This window comes from Cydia amplana, chromosome Z, assembly GCF_948474715.1.
Source record: "Cydia amplana chromosome Z, ilCydAmpl1.1, whole genome shotgun sequence".
Lineage (NCBI taxonomy): Eukaryota > Metazoa > Arthropoda > Insecta > Lepidoptera > Tortricidae > Cydia > Cydia amplana.
This window is the reverse complement of record NC_086096.1, coordinates 10,073,171-10,088,409: the sequence shown is the minus strand read 5'-3', so window position 1 is coordinate 10,088,409 and position 15,239 is coordinate 10,073,171. Positions and strand designations below refer to the sequence as shown.

Below are 15,239 nucleotides of genomic sequence, written 5' to 3'. Positions count from 1 at the left end.
TTAAGCCATTTCATTTTTGTTTCAATGTAGGTAAATCTTGCTTGAATTTCTGATACTCATTGTTGTCAAAGTAAATATATGTAAATTAAAGTAAATAATTGTATTTATTATTTCGTTAAAACAGAGCAAGCCGACCGGAGCGTGAGTCTGCGCCTCAAAGGACTTCCCCTGACTCACAGTCTAACAACCTAAACTTCGTAAGTTTCCTGTCTAAGGCCAGTCGCACATTGCTCACGTTCCCGTACGAATATTACTCGCGAAAACTGTTTCGAGCTTTAGTTTTCCACCGTTGCAATATCGGGTCAAAGAAGACAACCAAATTTTTTTTTTGCTGGCTAATTTGGACTTCTCGAATATGATGGATTAAGGGTAATATTATAGTAGTACTCGTACGGGAGCGCGCTGACTGGATGCGAATTAGTTGGTTCCGTGGCGGGTTTGACAAATACATTCGTTTTTAGTTTACGCATTCTATCCGTACGATCCGTCGGTAACTTCCATACTGCCTGAATTCGTATCCAGCGTGCGGCCGGCCTAACACTTAACTCTCCCATTTTACAGCCTGTATATTAATATGCAGTGATGTCCTACGAGAGGTATGTAACAATGTTACTCCAAGTAATGCATTTTAGTCGAAAATCTAATACCTTTAAATGAGCAATTCTTGTTTATATATATATATATATATATATATATATTTCGGGGATCTCGGAAACGGCTCTAACGATTTCGATGAAATTTGCTATATGGGGGTTTTCGGGGGCGAAAAATCGATCTAGCTAGGTCTTATCTCTGGAAAAACGCGTATTTTCGAGTTTTTATATGTTTTCCGAGCGAAGCTCGGTCACCCAGATATTTAAACTAATGATGGATATCTTGTCACAGTTGCAAAAAGTGTACAGGATGAATACCAAGCAGACGATGTATGTAAGGATATTAATTTGAAGGAACAAGTAGTAAATATAGTATTTATTAATAATAAAGTGTTTAAAAAACTGCTTATTTATGGTTATTTTTAACGATTTATTATCGTAATTAATTAACATTAATTTGTATGTGTAGGTACCGCCAATGATGCTGCTACAGCACTGGGGCGAAGAGTGGGTGCCGGTGTTCACTCGCGACCAGCACAACATGAACGCGGCCCAGGAGCCGTACAGCGACGCCTACCTGTCGGGCATGCCGAGCCGCAAGCGGCGCTGCGTGCGCCAGTCGCGGCCCCCACACACGCTCGAGACATTCATCAACGGTGCGTACACGACCACTGATGTTGCTACAGCACTGGGGCGAAGACTGGGTGCCGGTGTTCACTCGCGACCAGCACAACATGAACGCGGCCCAGGAGCCGTACAGCGACGCCTACCTGTCGGGCATGCCGAGCCGCAAGCGGCGCTGCGTGCGCCAGTCGCGGCCCCCACACACGCTCGAGACATTCATCAACGGTGCGTACACGACCACTGATGTTGCTACAGCACTGGGGCGAAGACTGGGTGCCGGTGTTCACTCGCGACCAGCACAACATGAACGCGGCCCAGGAGCCGTACAGCGACGCCTACCTGTCGGGCATGCCGAGCCGCAAGCGGCGCTGCGTGCGCCAGTCGCGGCCCCCACACACGCTCGAGACATTCATCAACGGTGCGTACACGACCACTGATGTTGCTACAGCACTGGGGCGAAGACTGGGTGCCGGTGTTCACTCGCGACCAGCACAACATGAACGCGGCCCAGGAGCCGTACAGCGACGCCTACCTGTCGGGCATGCCGAGCCGCAAGCGGCGCTGCGTGCGCCAGTCGCGGCCCCCACACACGCTCGAGACATTCATCAACGGTGCGTACACGACCACTGATGTTGCTACAGCACTGGGGCGAAGACTGGGTGCCGGTGTTCACTCGCGACCAGCACAACATGAACGCGGCCCAGGAGCCGTACAGCGACGCCTACCTGTCGGGCATGCCGAGCCGCAAGCGGCGCTGCGAGCGCCAGTCGCGGCCCCCACACACGCTCGAGACATTCATCAACGGTGCGTACACTACCACTGCACTGTCCTCATACGCCCAATAGCGGTATCTCAATAAGAAAGTTGCTGGAAATTCAAAGATAAATCATTTAAGTATAATTTGCCTTCAATTTTGATTTGAGGTACCGCTTATTGAATTTTGAGGGGAGTGTAGCGCCGGGGCGAGTTTGCGCCGTGCTGTATAGCACTTATCTCTCGGACCACAGACAAGACATTCTCTAGACTGAGCATAGTAACGCTACCCCCTCTGCCACTTATACGGTAGTTTTACTCCATCTTCGAGTCAATCCCGTGCCGTGATTGGTCCGTGTCTTTGAACGGACCAATCACGGCACGGGATTCGCTCACCTCGTCCCCCCGCACCCCCGTATTTTTGGCAGCATCGGTTTCATGAAATAATTGCTCTAAACTCAGACTAGAGGATTCCTAGTCTATGTCTCGGACATACCGAGCCTGCGGCGCTGCGTCATTCATCAACCGTGAGTACACTGTAACTAAACCTGTGTTCACATTCACACCAACCATAAGCGGCGTTTTAGGTACATATTTTAATAAAAAAACGAAAGGTCTCAATATATTATTTTTTTGGACGCGTTTGGTGATTTGTGTACATTGTGAGATTGTGACCCTCCATTATGTATATATAATCCAAGTCCTCAGAAGTGCTAGTATATATGTCGTAGTCAGATCGTATAATCCGCCGTATTACATTACGGCTAGCCGTTTTACAAAACAGGGGCGTTTTGAAATGCGGCGGTTCGACAATTAGCCGGATTGTCATTGCGATACGTTCTTCAATAAGGCGGCCTACGTTTAGCCGCATCGTACTATTTAGATTGTAGATGTAGAGTGACCAGTTCTTTCGGTCGCCTACGTAACCGGAGTTTGACAATGTTTGCAGTTTAATTTATTTTTACCATGGTCCCACTGCACTACATGTGTTTCTTTGCCAAAACATTCCCTTCACAAATTAAATAGATGGAGCCCCGCAAGCGGGACTCCTATTTCTGGGCGGTTTGCCCTTCGGGCATCTGAAGCTACCTAACGAACCTAACCTACTTACCTATCTACGCTTTTTTCCCCAAAGTGTAATGTTTTCACGGACGTCTCACTAAATCAATAGGTAGGTAGGTTAGGTTCGTTAGGTAGCTTCAGATGCCCGAAGGGCAAACCGCTCAGAAATAGGAGCCCCGCGACGCGGGGCTCCGTCTAGTTAAGTTGCGAAGGAAATGTTTTTTTTTAAAGAAACAGTCCGACGAACTCCAGATTTGATGGACACCCCAGAGTTTCTCATAGTTTGTTGTTGTCATGTCAGGCAGCGCCACGAGTGTTAAAAATGGGTTCTAAAAACTGTCAAAGCGGCGGCTAGTGACTCGCTGTATTACATTACGGCTAGCCCCTGTTTTGTAAAACGGCTAGCCGTAATGTAATACGGCGGATTATACGATCCGACTGCGACATATACAAGAAATAAAAGGAAAAAATATATCACAGTTGCTTTGACAAAATTCGTCAAAGGCTTGATAATAGTCCCGACTGTAAGTAGATTTTCTTTGAAAAGCGCTGTGATCATTTGTAGAACTCACTGTGTAGGGAAGTTTTTCATGTCTATGCAAATTTCCTCTTATCCGTTTGCTACTAATTTGTACTTCTTCCGCTATCTGATACACTTTTGTATTGAAATCAGTCTGAATTTTTTAGTTTTCCTACAGTTTCTTTGTGAACGCTCAATACTAAATGGCTTCCTAGTTGGCACATTATTTTTGCCGTCACTTAATTTTTTTTTCAAGTTTTTTTTTATGTCCCACACTAGGCTAGGCCTGTGTCGTGGTGACCGCTCTACAGAATTGCTAAAACATAAAATTTAGGAGTATCCTCTAAAACTAGACTTTTATTTTACATGAAAAACTATGCTAAAATAAGTACATGCAAAACTAAGACATGCTAACTAATAGAATTTTTATTTATATTATATTTACAACTTCAACTGAGTACAACATAAATGTGATGTGTGTCATGTGTAAGTATGATGTGTAGTGTTTGTGTCTGTTGTGATTGAGTATGTAGCTGCTGCGCACATATCCGCGCAGGGTTGTCTGCGCGAGGAAGAAAAGTCTGCGCAATTGTCAACAGATATTATTGTCAACGAAAATAAACTAATTTCATAAGAATTTTCATGTTTTAATCTTGGGCCCTAAAGTGGTGACCCCGCATTCAGAGCAGCACCCAGCCTTCCAAAAACATGTCTGATAACGAAACGACTGAAAAGTTCGAACCTGCAGTTTCGAGCTCGATGCTAGAGCTCTCAGGTATCGCGACCAACATTCGTATTCCGCCAATATGGCGCGACCAAATAAGACTTTGGTTTGTGCAGTTTGAATCCATCGTCGCCCCCCTCAAGAAAGGCGACCAGGCAATGTACGAACTCGCAATAGCAAAACTAGAACGTCAGGATTTGGACGAAGTAAGCGACATTTTACTAAAACCACCTGAAACTAAAAAGTACGAAACCTTGAAAACACGATTGATTACCGTCTACGAAGAGTCTAAAGAACGTAGTCTGCAACGTCTTTTATCCGAAATGGAGCTCGGTGATTTAAAGCCATCTCAGTTACTGCGTCGGATGAAAACCCTCGCCGGTAGCAACGTCTCCGAAACAGCTCTCCGTATCCTGTGGTCCAATCATCTGCCTTTGTCCGTTCGAGCCGTCGTCGCCTCCAGCGATACTATTATGAAAGACATAAATTTAAACGACATAGCACTGATGGCAGATAAAATTTTAGAACAGACACGTAAAGAAATATCCGCAATTTCGGCACAGCCATCCACTTCTACGACTCCCAGTGAAGCTCCTTCGCCGCAGAAAACGCTAGAAGACAAGCTGGACTATCTCGTTCGTGAAGTCGCCGAGATCAAGATGCAACAGAAACAGTATCGTCGCAACACATATTCAGCTCCGCAATTCAACGCTTCGCGATTTAATCGTCCGTATTCTCGCACGCGAACCAATTTTCAAAATCTCCAACTTTCCTCGAGCGACATTTGTTTTTATCACCGACGTTTCGGCGACTCAGCGTATAAGTGCACCATCCCTTGTAATTTCAAGAAGAGCACTAATAAGGAAAACTAGTGCCGGCGTTAGCTGAGGCGGGAACTAGCGCATCAGATATTTCACACCGCCTGTTCGTTACTGATCAAGACACCAAAATTAAATTCCTTATTGACACTGGCGCAAATATTTCTGTCATTCCAAAGCCTAAAGGATTCCGTGGCCGTCCGACCTCTTTCAACCTTTATGCAGCGAACAACAGCATAATACCTACTTTCGGCGAAAAGATATTGGACCTAGATTTCAATTTAAAACGTACATTTAGATGGAAGTTTATTATCGCGGCAGTCAGTAAGCCAATCATCGGCGCTGATTTTCTGAAGTACCACCAATTGCTCGTCGATCTTGACGGACGATGTCTGATTGATAAGAAAACCAACCTTGCTGTCAGAACTCCGATTTGTAAGACCTCGCAGCCGACGATCTGCAGCATTGATCTCGAACAAAAATATCATCACATTCTCAATGAATTTCCCGATATTATAAGACCATCGTCAATGAAGAGCGCTCCCAAGCACAACGTCGAGCACTACATTGAGACTAATGGAGCTCCCGTACATTCACGCCCACGCCCGCTCCCGCCACACCGGTACCTTGCAGTCAAAAAGGAATTTGATCACATGATAGAGCAACAGTCGTGTCGACCTAGCAAGAGCCCCTGGGCAAGTCCACTTCACGTTGTGCCTAAGAAAAATGGCGACATACGAGTCTGCGGAGATTATAGACGGTTAAACTCTGTCACAAAACCCGATCGTTACCCCGTTCCTCGATTAAGAGATTTTACCTACCAACTTCACGGTATGAATATTTTGAGTACGATCGATTTAAACCGGGCGTATCAACAGATTCCTATGCACAAAAATCATATCGACAAAACCGCTATAATTACGCCATTCGGTCTTTTTGAGTTTCCGATGATGAGAGAAGGTTTAAAAAATGCCGGACAGACATTTCAAAGATTTATTCATCAAGTTCTTGCTGGTCTAGATTATGTTTTCCCCTTCATTGATGATATAATCATTGCATCAAAGGACGCGAAAACTCACGAAAATCACCTCCGGACAGTCCTACAACGACTGAACGAATACGGTGTCACAATCAACCCCTCAAAATGCGTGCTGGGTCAAGAATCAGTCAAGTTCCTCGGCTACACGGTAACACCGCACGGAATTAAACCACCAGAAGATAAAATTAAAATTATTAACAGTTATCCAAAACCTGCAAATATCGAACAACTACGAAGGTTTCTTGGAATGGTCAACTTTTACCACGACAGCATTCCCAACGCAGCACAAATTCAAACGCCATTAAACGTTTTTTTGCACAACTGCAAGAAACGCGATAAAACTGTCATACAGTGGAACCCTGAAGCGGATGAGGCATTTGAGGCATGCAAGAAAGCTATAAATAATGCAGTGATGCTCGCCCACCCTTCTCATAGCGCGCCTATAGCTCTTTTTTGTGACGCTAGCGACCAGAGCGCGGGAAGTGTACTCCAACAACACATTAACAATAAATGGCAGCCGTTGGGATATTTTTCAAAAAGATTTTCAAGCGCTCAGCAAAAATATAGTACGTTCGACAGAGAATTATTGTCTATATATATGTCTGTGAAACATTTTAGGAAAATGTTCGAAGGCCGTGAGTTAATCATCTTTACGGATCATAAGCCGCTGACATACGCACTTATGAAAACGTCATCTGAGTCAGAAACTCCTCGCCGTTCCAGACAGCTGTCATTCATTAGCGAATTTACCAGCGATATCAGGCATGTCAGTGGCCAAGATAACGTAGTTGCGGACGCATTGTCACGCATCGAGACTATCACTACGCCATCCGTGTTCGATTATGATAAACTCGCACAATTACAGCAGAATGACAAGTCTATCAACCATTTATTACTAAAAAAGAATATAGAATTAAAGAAAATCATCTTGCCAAACTCAGCAGAATCAATTTATTGTGAAGTATCTACATCAGCCATTAGACCTTACATACCGGAAGATTTACGCCGCACTGCCTTCGATACCGTACACAATATAAGTCACCCGGGTATCAGGACTACTAGGAAGATGATACAAGAGAGGTATTTTTGGCCGTCTATGAACAGGGATGTCGGCATTTGGGCCAAAACTTGTATCCAATGTCAACAATCGAAGGTTCAGCGTCATACTTACAGCAACGTCGGATGTTTCACACCGAGCGCACGTTTTCAACATATACATACTGACCTCGTCGGTCCTCTGAGTACTTCATCGGCTGGACACCGATATTTACTCACAATTATAGACAGGACAACGCATTGGCCTGAAGCAATACCCATTCGAGATATAACTGCTGAAACTGTGGCTAAAACTATATACGAAGCATGGATCGCACGTTTTGGGTGCCCATCAACTATAACAACTGATCAAGGCCGTCAATTTGAAAGTGAACTTTTTTCATATCTGACTAAATTACTTGGCATCGAAAGAGTACGCACAACAGCATATCACCCAGAGAGCAATGGTAAAATTGAGCGCTGGCATAGATGCCTAAAGGCAGCTCTTATGGCGCGGCTGTGCGATCGAGACAAATGGGTTGAAGAACTCCCCACTGTCCTGCTTGGACTACGCTCAGCGCTGCGCAGCGACTCTGGTGTCAGTGCAGCCCAACTTACGTATGGCTGTTCACTCCGGTTGCCAGGAGATTTCATTTCATCATCCATTTCTGTAAATCCTGTCATAAATTTTGATTACGTCGAACAACTTCGGCAAATCATAAATGATCTCAAGCCTACGCAAAAGGTACACTCTAGTAATAGAAGGATTTTTGTGCATCCTGATTTGCAAAATTGCGAAAATGTTTTCCTGCGTGAAGATGCAGTGCGCAAACCGCTACAAGCTCCATATAAAGGGCCCTATCCAGTATTGAAGCGTAGTGATAAAGTTTTCACAATACAATTGCCAGGACGGGTCGTTGCAGTATCCATTGACCGCTTAAAGCCCGCCTATACAATGAATATGAGTGAACCTGGTAATGCTAATGAACCTCCGGCAAAGTGTACTCGGTCAGGTCGGTATGTCAGGCGACCAGTACGCTTCGCTTGAGGGGGAGCCCTGTAGCTGCTGCGCACATATCCGCGCAGGGTTGTCTGCGCGAGGAAGAAAAGTCTGCGCAATTGTCAACAGATATTATTGTCAACGAAAATAAACTAATTTCATAAGAATTTTCATGTTTTAATCTTGGGCCCTAAAAGTACATGTATGAGCGAGCCTGAAAGATGTAATTATATCATTTGTAGAATTTAGACAACTCGTTTCACTATTTGTAGGTTTATTTACTAACATTTTGTTATGAGAAAATCGCGACTCACTTGGTATAATATATTATTCCTATGCACATACATAAGCCAATAAGCTACAGATTGTTTTAGGTTAGGTTAGGTATAGGTCAGAAGGTTAATTGAAGGTTAAATTGGATATTCAAAACAAAACAAAAAAAAACAATAACTACAAAAAATACGGTTAGGTAATGTTTTTCTACCGAAAATAACGTGAAAGGTTTATCAAACCCATGTTTTTAAAAAACATTGCTATGTCTGTCCCCAAATATGCCTTGTTTACCGCCCGGTGATGAGATCTCGATAGAAAATTGAATTATGCAGCTCCATCTAGCTCCATAATTGTATTTTCCATCAAGGTCTCACGAGACGTCACACTTTCAGAGATTATCCTCACACTGTCGTGTGCCAGCACGTGTTGCATTACCCAGTTGTAGAAATGTTAACATGAGACAAAGAGAGTTCATGATCATGCTGGTCTAAAAGTAAATAACCAGAAGTATGCTATTAGATCAGGAATATTGGTAAAATTGCCAAGCGAAAAACGACCCTGAGGTATTATAATTAAATTTAACTGCCATTTCTTACATGGAATTCTTTCGAAATAAATTTAAATATGTAGTTTAAACGTTAATCGCAATTCCTTTAATTGTAATTTCGTGAGAACATTATGGAATTGACTAGGGCCGATTGCATAACAACTTGTAACTAATAATATTAGCGGAAGTCTCTTTTCCAGTCCTTTGATTAGAAAGAGACTTTCGCTAATATTATTAGTTACAAGTTGTTATGCAATGGGCCCCAGGTTATATCAAAGAATAGGTATTGATTTTTAGAGTTCCGTAGCCAAATGGCAAAAAACGGAACCCTTATGGATTCGTCGTCTGTCTGTCTGTCCGTCTGTCCGTCCGTATGTCACAGCCACTTTTTTCCGAAACTATAAGAACTATACTGCTATAGATGTATTCTGTGAACCGCATTAAGATTCTCACACAAAAATAGAAAGAAATACAATAAATTTTGGGGGTACTTAAAACTGAAACCCAAAAATTTTTTTTTATCTAACCAATACGTGTCTATACGTATCTATGGATAGGTCTTCAAAAATGATATTGAGGTTTCTAATACTTATCATTTTTTTCTAAACTGAATAGTTTGCGCGAGAGACACTTCCAAAGTGGTAAAATGTGTGTCCCCCCCCTGTAACTTCTAAAATAAGAGAATGATAAAAGTAAAAAAAATATATGATGTACATTACCATGCAAACTTCCACCGAAAATTGGTTTGGACGAGATCTAGTAAGTAGTTTTTTTTAATACGTCAAAATCCCCTAAATACGGAACCCTTCATGGGCGAGTCCGACTCGCACTTTTTCTATTTTTCTATAGCTGAAACACCTATTATGTACAACACACGATAGCCGCAGTAAAAAATAAAAACGCTGTACCCCTAAAAATATTTTCAACTGCGCTACGCCGGGATTTGAATAAGTGTTTTTACTGGCCTATTAAGTTTAGATGTTAAGCTCTCGCTATTTTTCTTCTATTGTGTACAATTTCATTTTTAGGGTTCCGTAACCGAAGTGGCAAAAACCAAACTATGTCGTCCCATTAATTTTACCCAGAAACTCACATTATATTCAATAAATAAATTAGGAATAAGGTGTTTGTTGTAAACCGCTTCTTATAAAATATTATACCTACCTACTTAACAGTGTTTTGTTTGTTAGCTTTTTTTGCAATGGAATATACGGCAGGTACCCCTCCATCATGCATGGTCTGACATGCAATTGGCCGGTTTATATTACAACAATCTCCAAAATGAAATCCAGCTGCTACCTGTAAACCTAAAAATAACAGAATACCTATAAAAATAACATCGAAATTTATATAGCTAATCTATTTCACGACAACACGATTTTGCAATTTGAATATGGCTATAAAAATGTTTACTCAAGTACCCTTCTAATTGATTTTATCGATTCGGAGAACTAACTAGTTACGTAGCGCAAATAATGCCAGTATTTGCCATAGCTTAATTAAAACGATTCCGGAGTCATTAGGCACTGAATTCACTCAACCGTTCATCAAACGGTCCTCTCGAAGTCGAGTATTTGTTGAAGCAAACTACTTCCTTTAGTTGGGTATAAGTTAATTTCTCTTAAGAACTTAGTTCGAGTTCTTTGAATCGTTATGATTAACTAGACAGTACCGCATTCACAATAGGGATGTTGACATGAATCGCGAATATATAACATGTTATGTTTTTACCATAGCAGGGAATATTATCACGTTTCTAAGAACAATAGTACATTATTGTCGAGGTTCGGAAGTAGCTACTTGCAGGCTGAGGATTCGTTTGAAACGGACGACCTTGGGAGTCCGTTTAAAACGAATCCTCAGCCTGCAAGTAGCCTTCCAGCCGAGTTATATATAGTGCTTTTCTTAAAAATGGTGCAAGAAATAGAAATATTTTACAGAAGCAACGTTCTAATTTTCACAGAAAGAAGTAACTAATTAGCCATTAAAAAGATTTGCTTGCCGCCTTTAAAAAAAAGAAGTGTATTTTTCTGCTGAAAATACGCCAACGTATTTGAGACACCTAAATAGTCGCGGTACCAACATTATAATAATTGCTGATCATCTGTTTGGCTGTTTAATGGACCTATGCCTTCATTTGATATGGCCATTTAAAGTCTTAAAAAGTTTGGAACTCGTTAAATAATGGAATTTGTATGCAACATTGCAGCCCCGAAATCGAGACTGCAATGTTTTTAACTTTTTAATTTTTTGAATGACCATAAACTACGTACTTCGCGACCTATTTTTTTACCGGCAACGTCGACTTTGCCGTCCATTTTTGAGAAAACTTATTTGCTTTGTGGAGTATTCATGGGAAACAAATATAGTACCCGAGTGTAAATGTTTTTTTTTTTCTACTCCTGTTCTTTGGTCCATCACATCCGTGAACACTTATGTTATTTGGTATTATAGTTCGTTTTTTTAGCATTAGAAAGAACTTGCAAAAAGGTAAGCGATCTTGACATGTCTTTTAATTGAAAAACGCTTTTTAAAAATCAAAAACTATTACTAATGAAAGCAGAAGAATATAAATGATCGTATAAGATTCATAATTGTTACATATTTGCCGTAACTTATTTTTAAAATATGTTTTTCAATTAAAAGACACATCAAGATTGTTTACTTATTTCTAATGCTAAAAAAAACGAACTATAAGCATGAACAGCAGAATATGTTTTTTTTTTCAAGTAGATATTAAGTTATTTGTGTGGAAAGTAGAAAAAGTATTGTACGAAACGTTGTATAAGTTAGTCAACAATGTCAATTTTTGCCCATCTGTGGCTCTAATTGTTCGACCTCTCTTCTACAATTGCTGAATAAAATACTATTAGGGATAGGGTGGGTAGAGAATCTTAATCTTGTATTCCGTTTGCGTAATAACAATGAGTTCGGTGGCTTCTTGAGCTATTTTCAGACTGCTACTGCGGCCACGCAAATCGTTTTAAAATTAACATGTTTTACGGTTTTGAAAAAAAAAAACTATTTTCATGACAAGTAATACAGATTGAATATCTACTCTTATTCCGTGTTGCGCTCAATGACGCCGGACTATTTTTCCTTTTTTTAATATTATTTATTTACTTTACTATTTCGGGTCACAGATGATTCTTGCTCTAGGAGTGTAACGGCAATGTTAAAACTACTTTAGGTATTTTTCTAATAAAGAGATTTGTTACGACAGTCGTAAATGTTAGGACCTATTACTGTACGGTTACCATCAGTTTGTCACTGACATAAACGCCGTCGAGAACGTAATTTACTTTCTATACATATCGCTCGCACTCGCATATTCGTGCAAACGGGATGTATAGAAAGTAAATTACGTTCTCGACGGCGTTTATGTCAGTGACAAACTGATGGTAACCGTACTGCTTATAATATCTATGTCGTAGTCAGATCGTATAATCCGCCGTATTACATTACGGCTAGCCGTTTTACAAAACAGGGGCGTTTTGAAATGCGGCGGTTCGACGATTAGCCGGATTGTCATTGCGATACGTTCTTCAATAAGGCGGCCTACGTTTAGCCGCATCGTATCTACTATTTAGATTGTAGAGTGACCAGTTCTTTCGGTCGCCTACGTAACCGGAGTTTGACAATGTTTGCAATTTAATTTATTTTTACCATGGTCCCACCGCACTACATGTGTTTCTTTTCCAAAACATTTCCTTCACAACTTAAATAGACGGAGCCTCGCAAGCGGGGCTCCTATTTCTGGGCGGTTTGCCCTTCGGGCATCTGAAGCTACCTAACCAACCTAACCTACTTACCTACCTACGCTTTTTTCCCCAAAGTGTAATGTTTTCACGGACGTCTCACTAAATCAATAGGTAGGTAGGTTAGGTTTGTTAGGTAGCTTCAGATGCCCGAAGGCCAAACCGCTCAGAAATAGGAGCCCCGCGAAGCGGGGCTCCGTCTAGTTAAGTTGCGAAGGAAATGTTTTTTGAAAAGAAACAGTCTGACGAACTCCAGATTTGATGGACACCCCAGCGTTTTTCATAGTTTGTTGTTGTTATGTCAGGCAGCGCCACGAGTGTTAAATGGGAACTAAAAACTGTCAAAGCGGCGGCTAATGACTAGCTGTATTACATTACGGCTAGCCGTGTTGAAGAGCGTATGGCGCCGAATACATTCCGGCGGATTTTTATTCAGCCGCATTCAATCCGGCTAATCGTCGAACCGCCGCATTTCAAAACGCCCCTGTTTTGTAAAACGGCTAGCCGTAATGTAATACGGCGGATTATACGATCCGACTGCGACATCTATACCAGGTGGAAAGCTCAGAAGACCGCAAGAGTATATAAATACTTTACGTAAATACACATTTGGTGGTAAACTATCGCAATTTATTATATTATTATTGTGTAGGTAACGCAATTTGTTTTAGGTAAATAAATAAATTATGGAAACATTATTGGAGAAAGGAAATTTGAACTCGCGGCCTTCTGGGATTCTCAGTTACTCTAACCACCTGTCTACCTAATCATGATTGAACTCGGCGAGTCCTCCCATCACTCCCTTCTTTGTTTACACCCAAACATTTATATTTGATATCTCCACTGACGTCATTTCTTGTCTCGGTAGGCCATTGTTAACATGCGCTATTTTCAATACAGAAAAAGGTATGGCATATTGACAGTAGCTTGTTTTTGTTTGGTTGGCGCAGAGAGCGTCCGCGAAGCGAGCTCGCGGCCTGCGCCGGTGGACAGCGAGGCGGTGCGGCGCGCGTTCCGCGAGCACATGCGCACGATGGCGCGCAGCCGCGCCTCCAGCTCCGAGGACTACGATCCGCTGCGCTACGCCTCCGCGGCGCGCTTCCTCAACTCTGCCGAGTAAGTATACATAGGGGTTCTTTTTGAAAAGTATTACTCTCTTCAAGTCTTTTCAATACGCGCCGCTTTTACATATAAAACGCTCACGCGCCACCCGGAAAACGCGTCTGTGACCAAGCCTTAAAGTAAATATCAAGAGGGAAATCGTATGAATGAGCTTGAGTGGCACATCAAAACAATTTTCTTTATATATTTTTTACAGTTACATAGTAAATAATTTATGAAGAAAAATGTAAAAATAAATATATTATTGTCATAACGTATCAAGTGCCTCAATATATTTCCCCTTCGTAATCGGGTCAAAATTATTTTCGTTGTCTTGTCTCTAACCACTCAGGCACGCTCCTATTTTTGTCTTTTTTTAAATAAATTAAAAAAGTTGAATGCTATTGCATGTCTTTCTAGCTGTAGATATTCTCTTGAGAATTAAAAACTGAATTCCACCCCATACAAAAAGCTCCACTCCGTCACATACTTTGGGGACAAAAAACAAGACAACATACTTATCTTTTTTTTTTCTTTTAACCACTGAAATTATTTTGTTTATTGCAGCACAAACAAAGACCCGAGCAAAAAAAGCGAGGACAAGTCTTAAATGTATTCTCCGTGCACTCCTTGCGGTCACGCCTGCTTCGTCGTTACAATATTAAGTTAAACATTTCGTAGTCACGCTGTATGCGAGTGTTGTTTTAGTTAGACTGATTGCATTTTAGCATTCTAAATTTTGACACGACCACTTGAATCAGTTCCAAAATTCAGGAGCTATCTTCTGTCTAAAAGGTTACTGGATACACAGTTACATAATTTATACATGCTTTTGCATACTATGATTGACTTTGACTTGGTATTTTTTAAATATACTCAAATAATTTAGGTTGACAGTAATGTCAGACAAGCCGCACAAACGGTGTATTTCGACCATTGGGAATATACAAGTTTAATTTACATCTGCGACTAATTTATTGAAATTCACTGCAATATACAAGAAATTGTTTAAACTATTTGTCGTAATGTCGTGTAAACATAATGTTTAAGGATAGAGGCAATTTGAAATATATTTGTTATAAAATAACAAAAATCCAAGCATTGACCATTTATCCACTGTTTCATTAAGCTAGCTTTAAACAAGATTTAACTGTCAGAGTTTGTAGCTGAATGTAAGTTTCTAGGCACTCAATATTATTGTTTTTAAGGTTTCGTCATTTTTATCATGTTTGAGTTTTAAGTTATTCTTATACACTTTTTTTAAATCTCCGTTATCTTTGGGATGTTTTGGGGCATTTTGTTTGGGGGTTTTTAATTTCTATTTAACTCAAACAAAACAAATGGAAAATATGTCATGAATTGAATATCATTTAGGATACCGATCGTCCGAGA

General features: G+C 41.1%; 1 protein-coding gene across 1 annotated transcript in view; it reads left to right on the top strand.

Moving 5' to 3' along the window:
* Window positions 1-14,624, top strand: part of LOC134661776 (large proline-rich protein bag6) — a 34,948-nt gene extending 20,324 nt beyond the window's left edge. Inside the window, exons 20-25 of the mRNA XM_063517962.1 lie at window positions 125-197; window positions 1,063-1,347; window positions 1,473-1,672; window positions 1,792-2,021; window positions 13,697-13,862; window positions 14,415-14,624. Coding sequence (XP_063374032.1) covers window positions 125-197; window positions 1,063-1,347; window positions 1,473-1,672; window positions 1,792-2,021; window positions 13,697-13,862; window positions 14,415-14,457 — 997 coding nt within the window. The 3' untranslated portion in view covers window positions 14,458-14,624. The remainder of the gene's footprint in view (window positions 1-124; window positions 198-1,062; window positions 1,348-1,472; window positions 1,673-1,791; window positions 2,022-13,696; window positions 13,863-14,414) is intronic.
* Window positions 14,625-15,239: the final 615 nt, after the last annotated feature.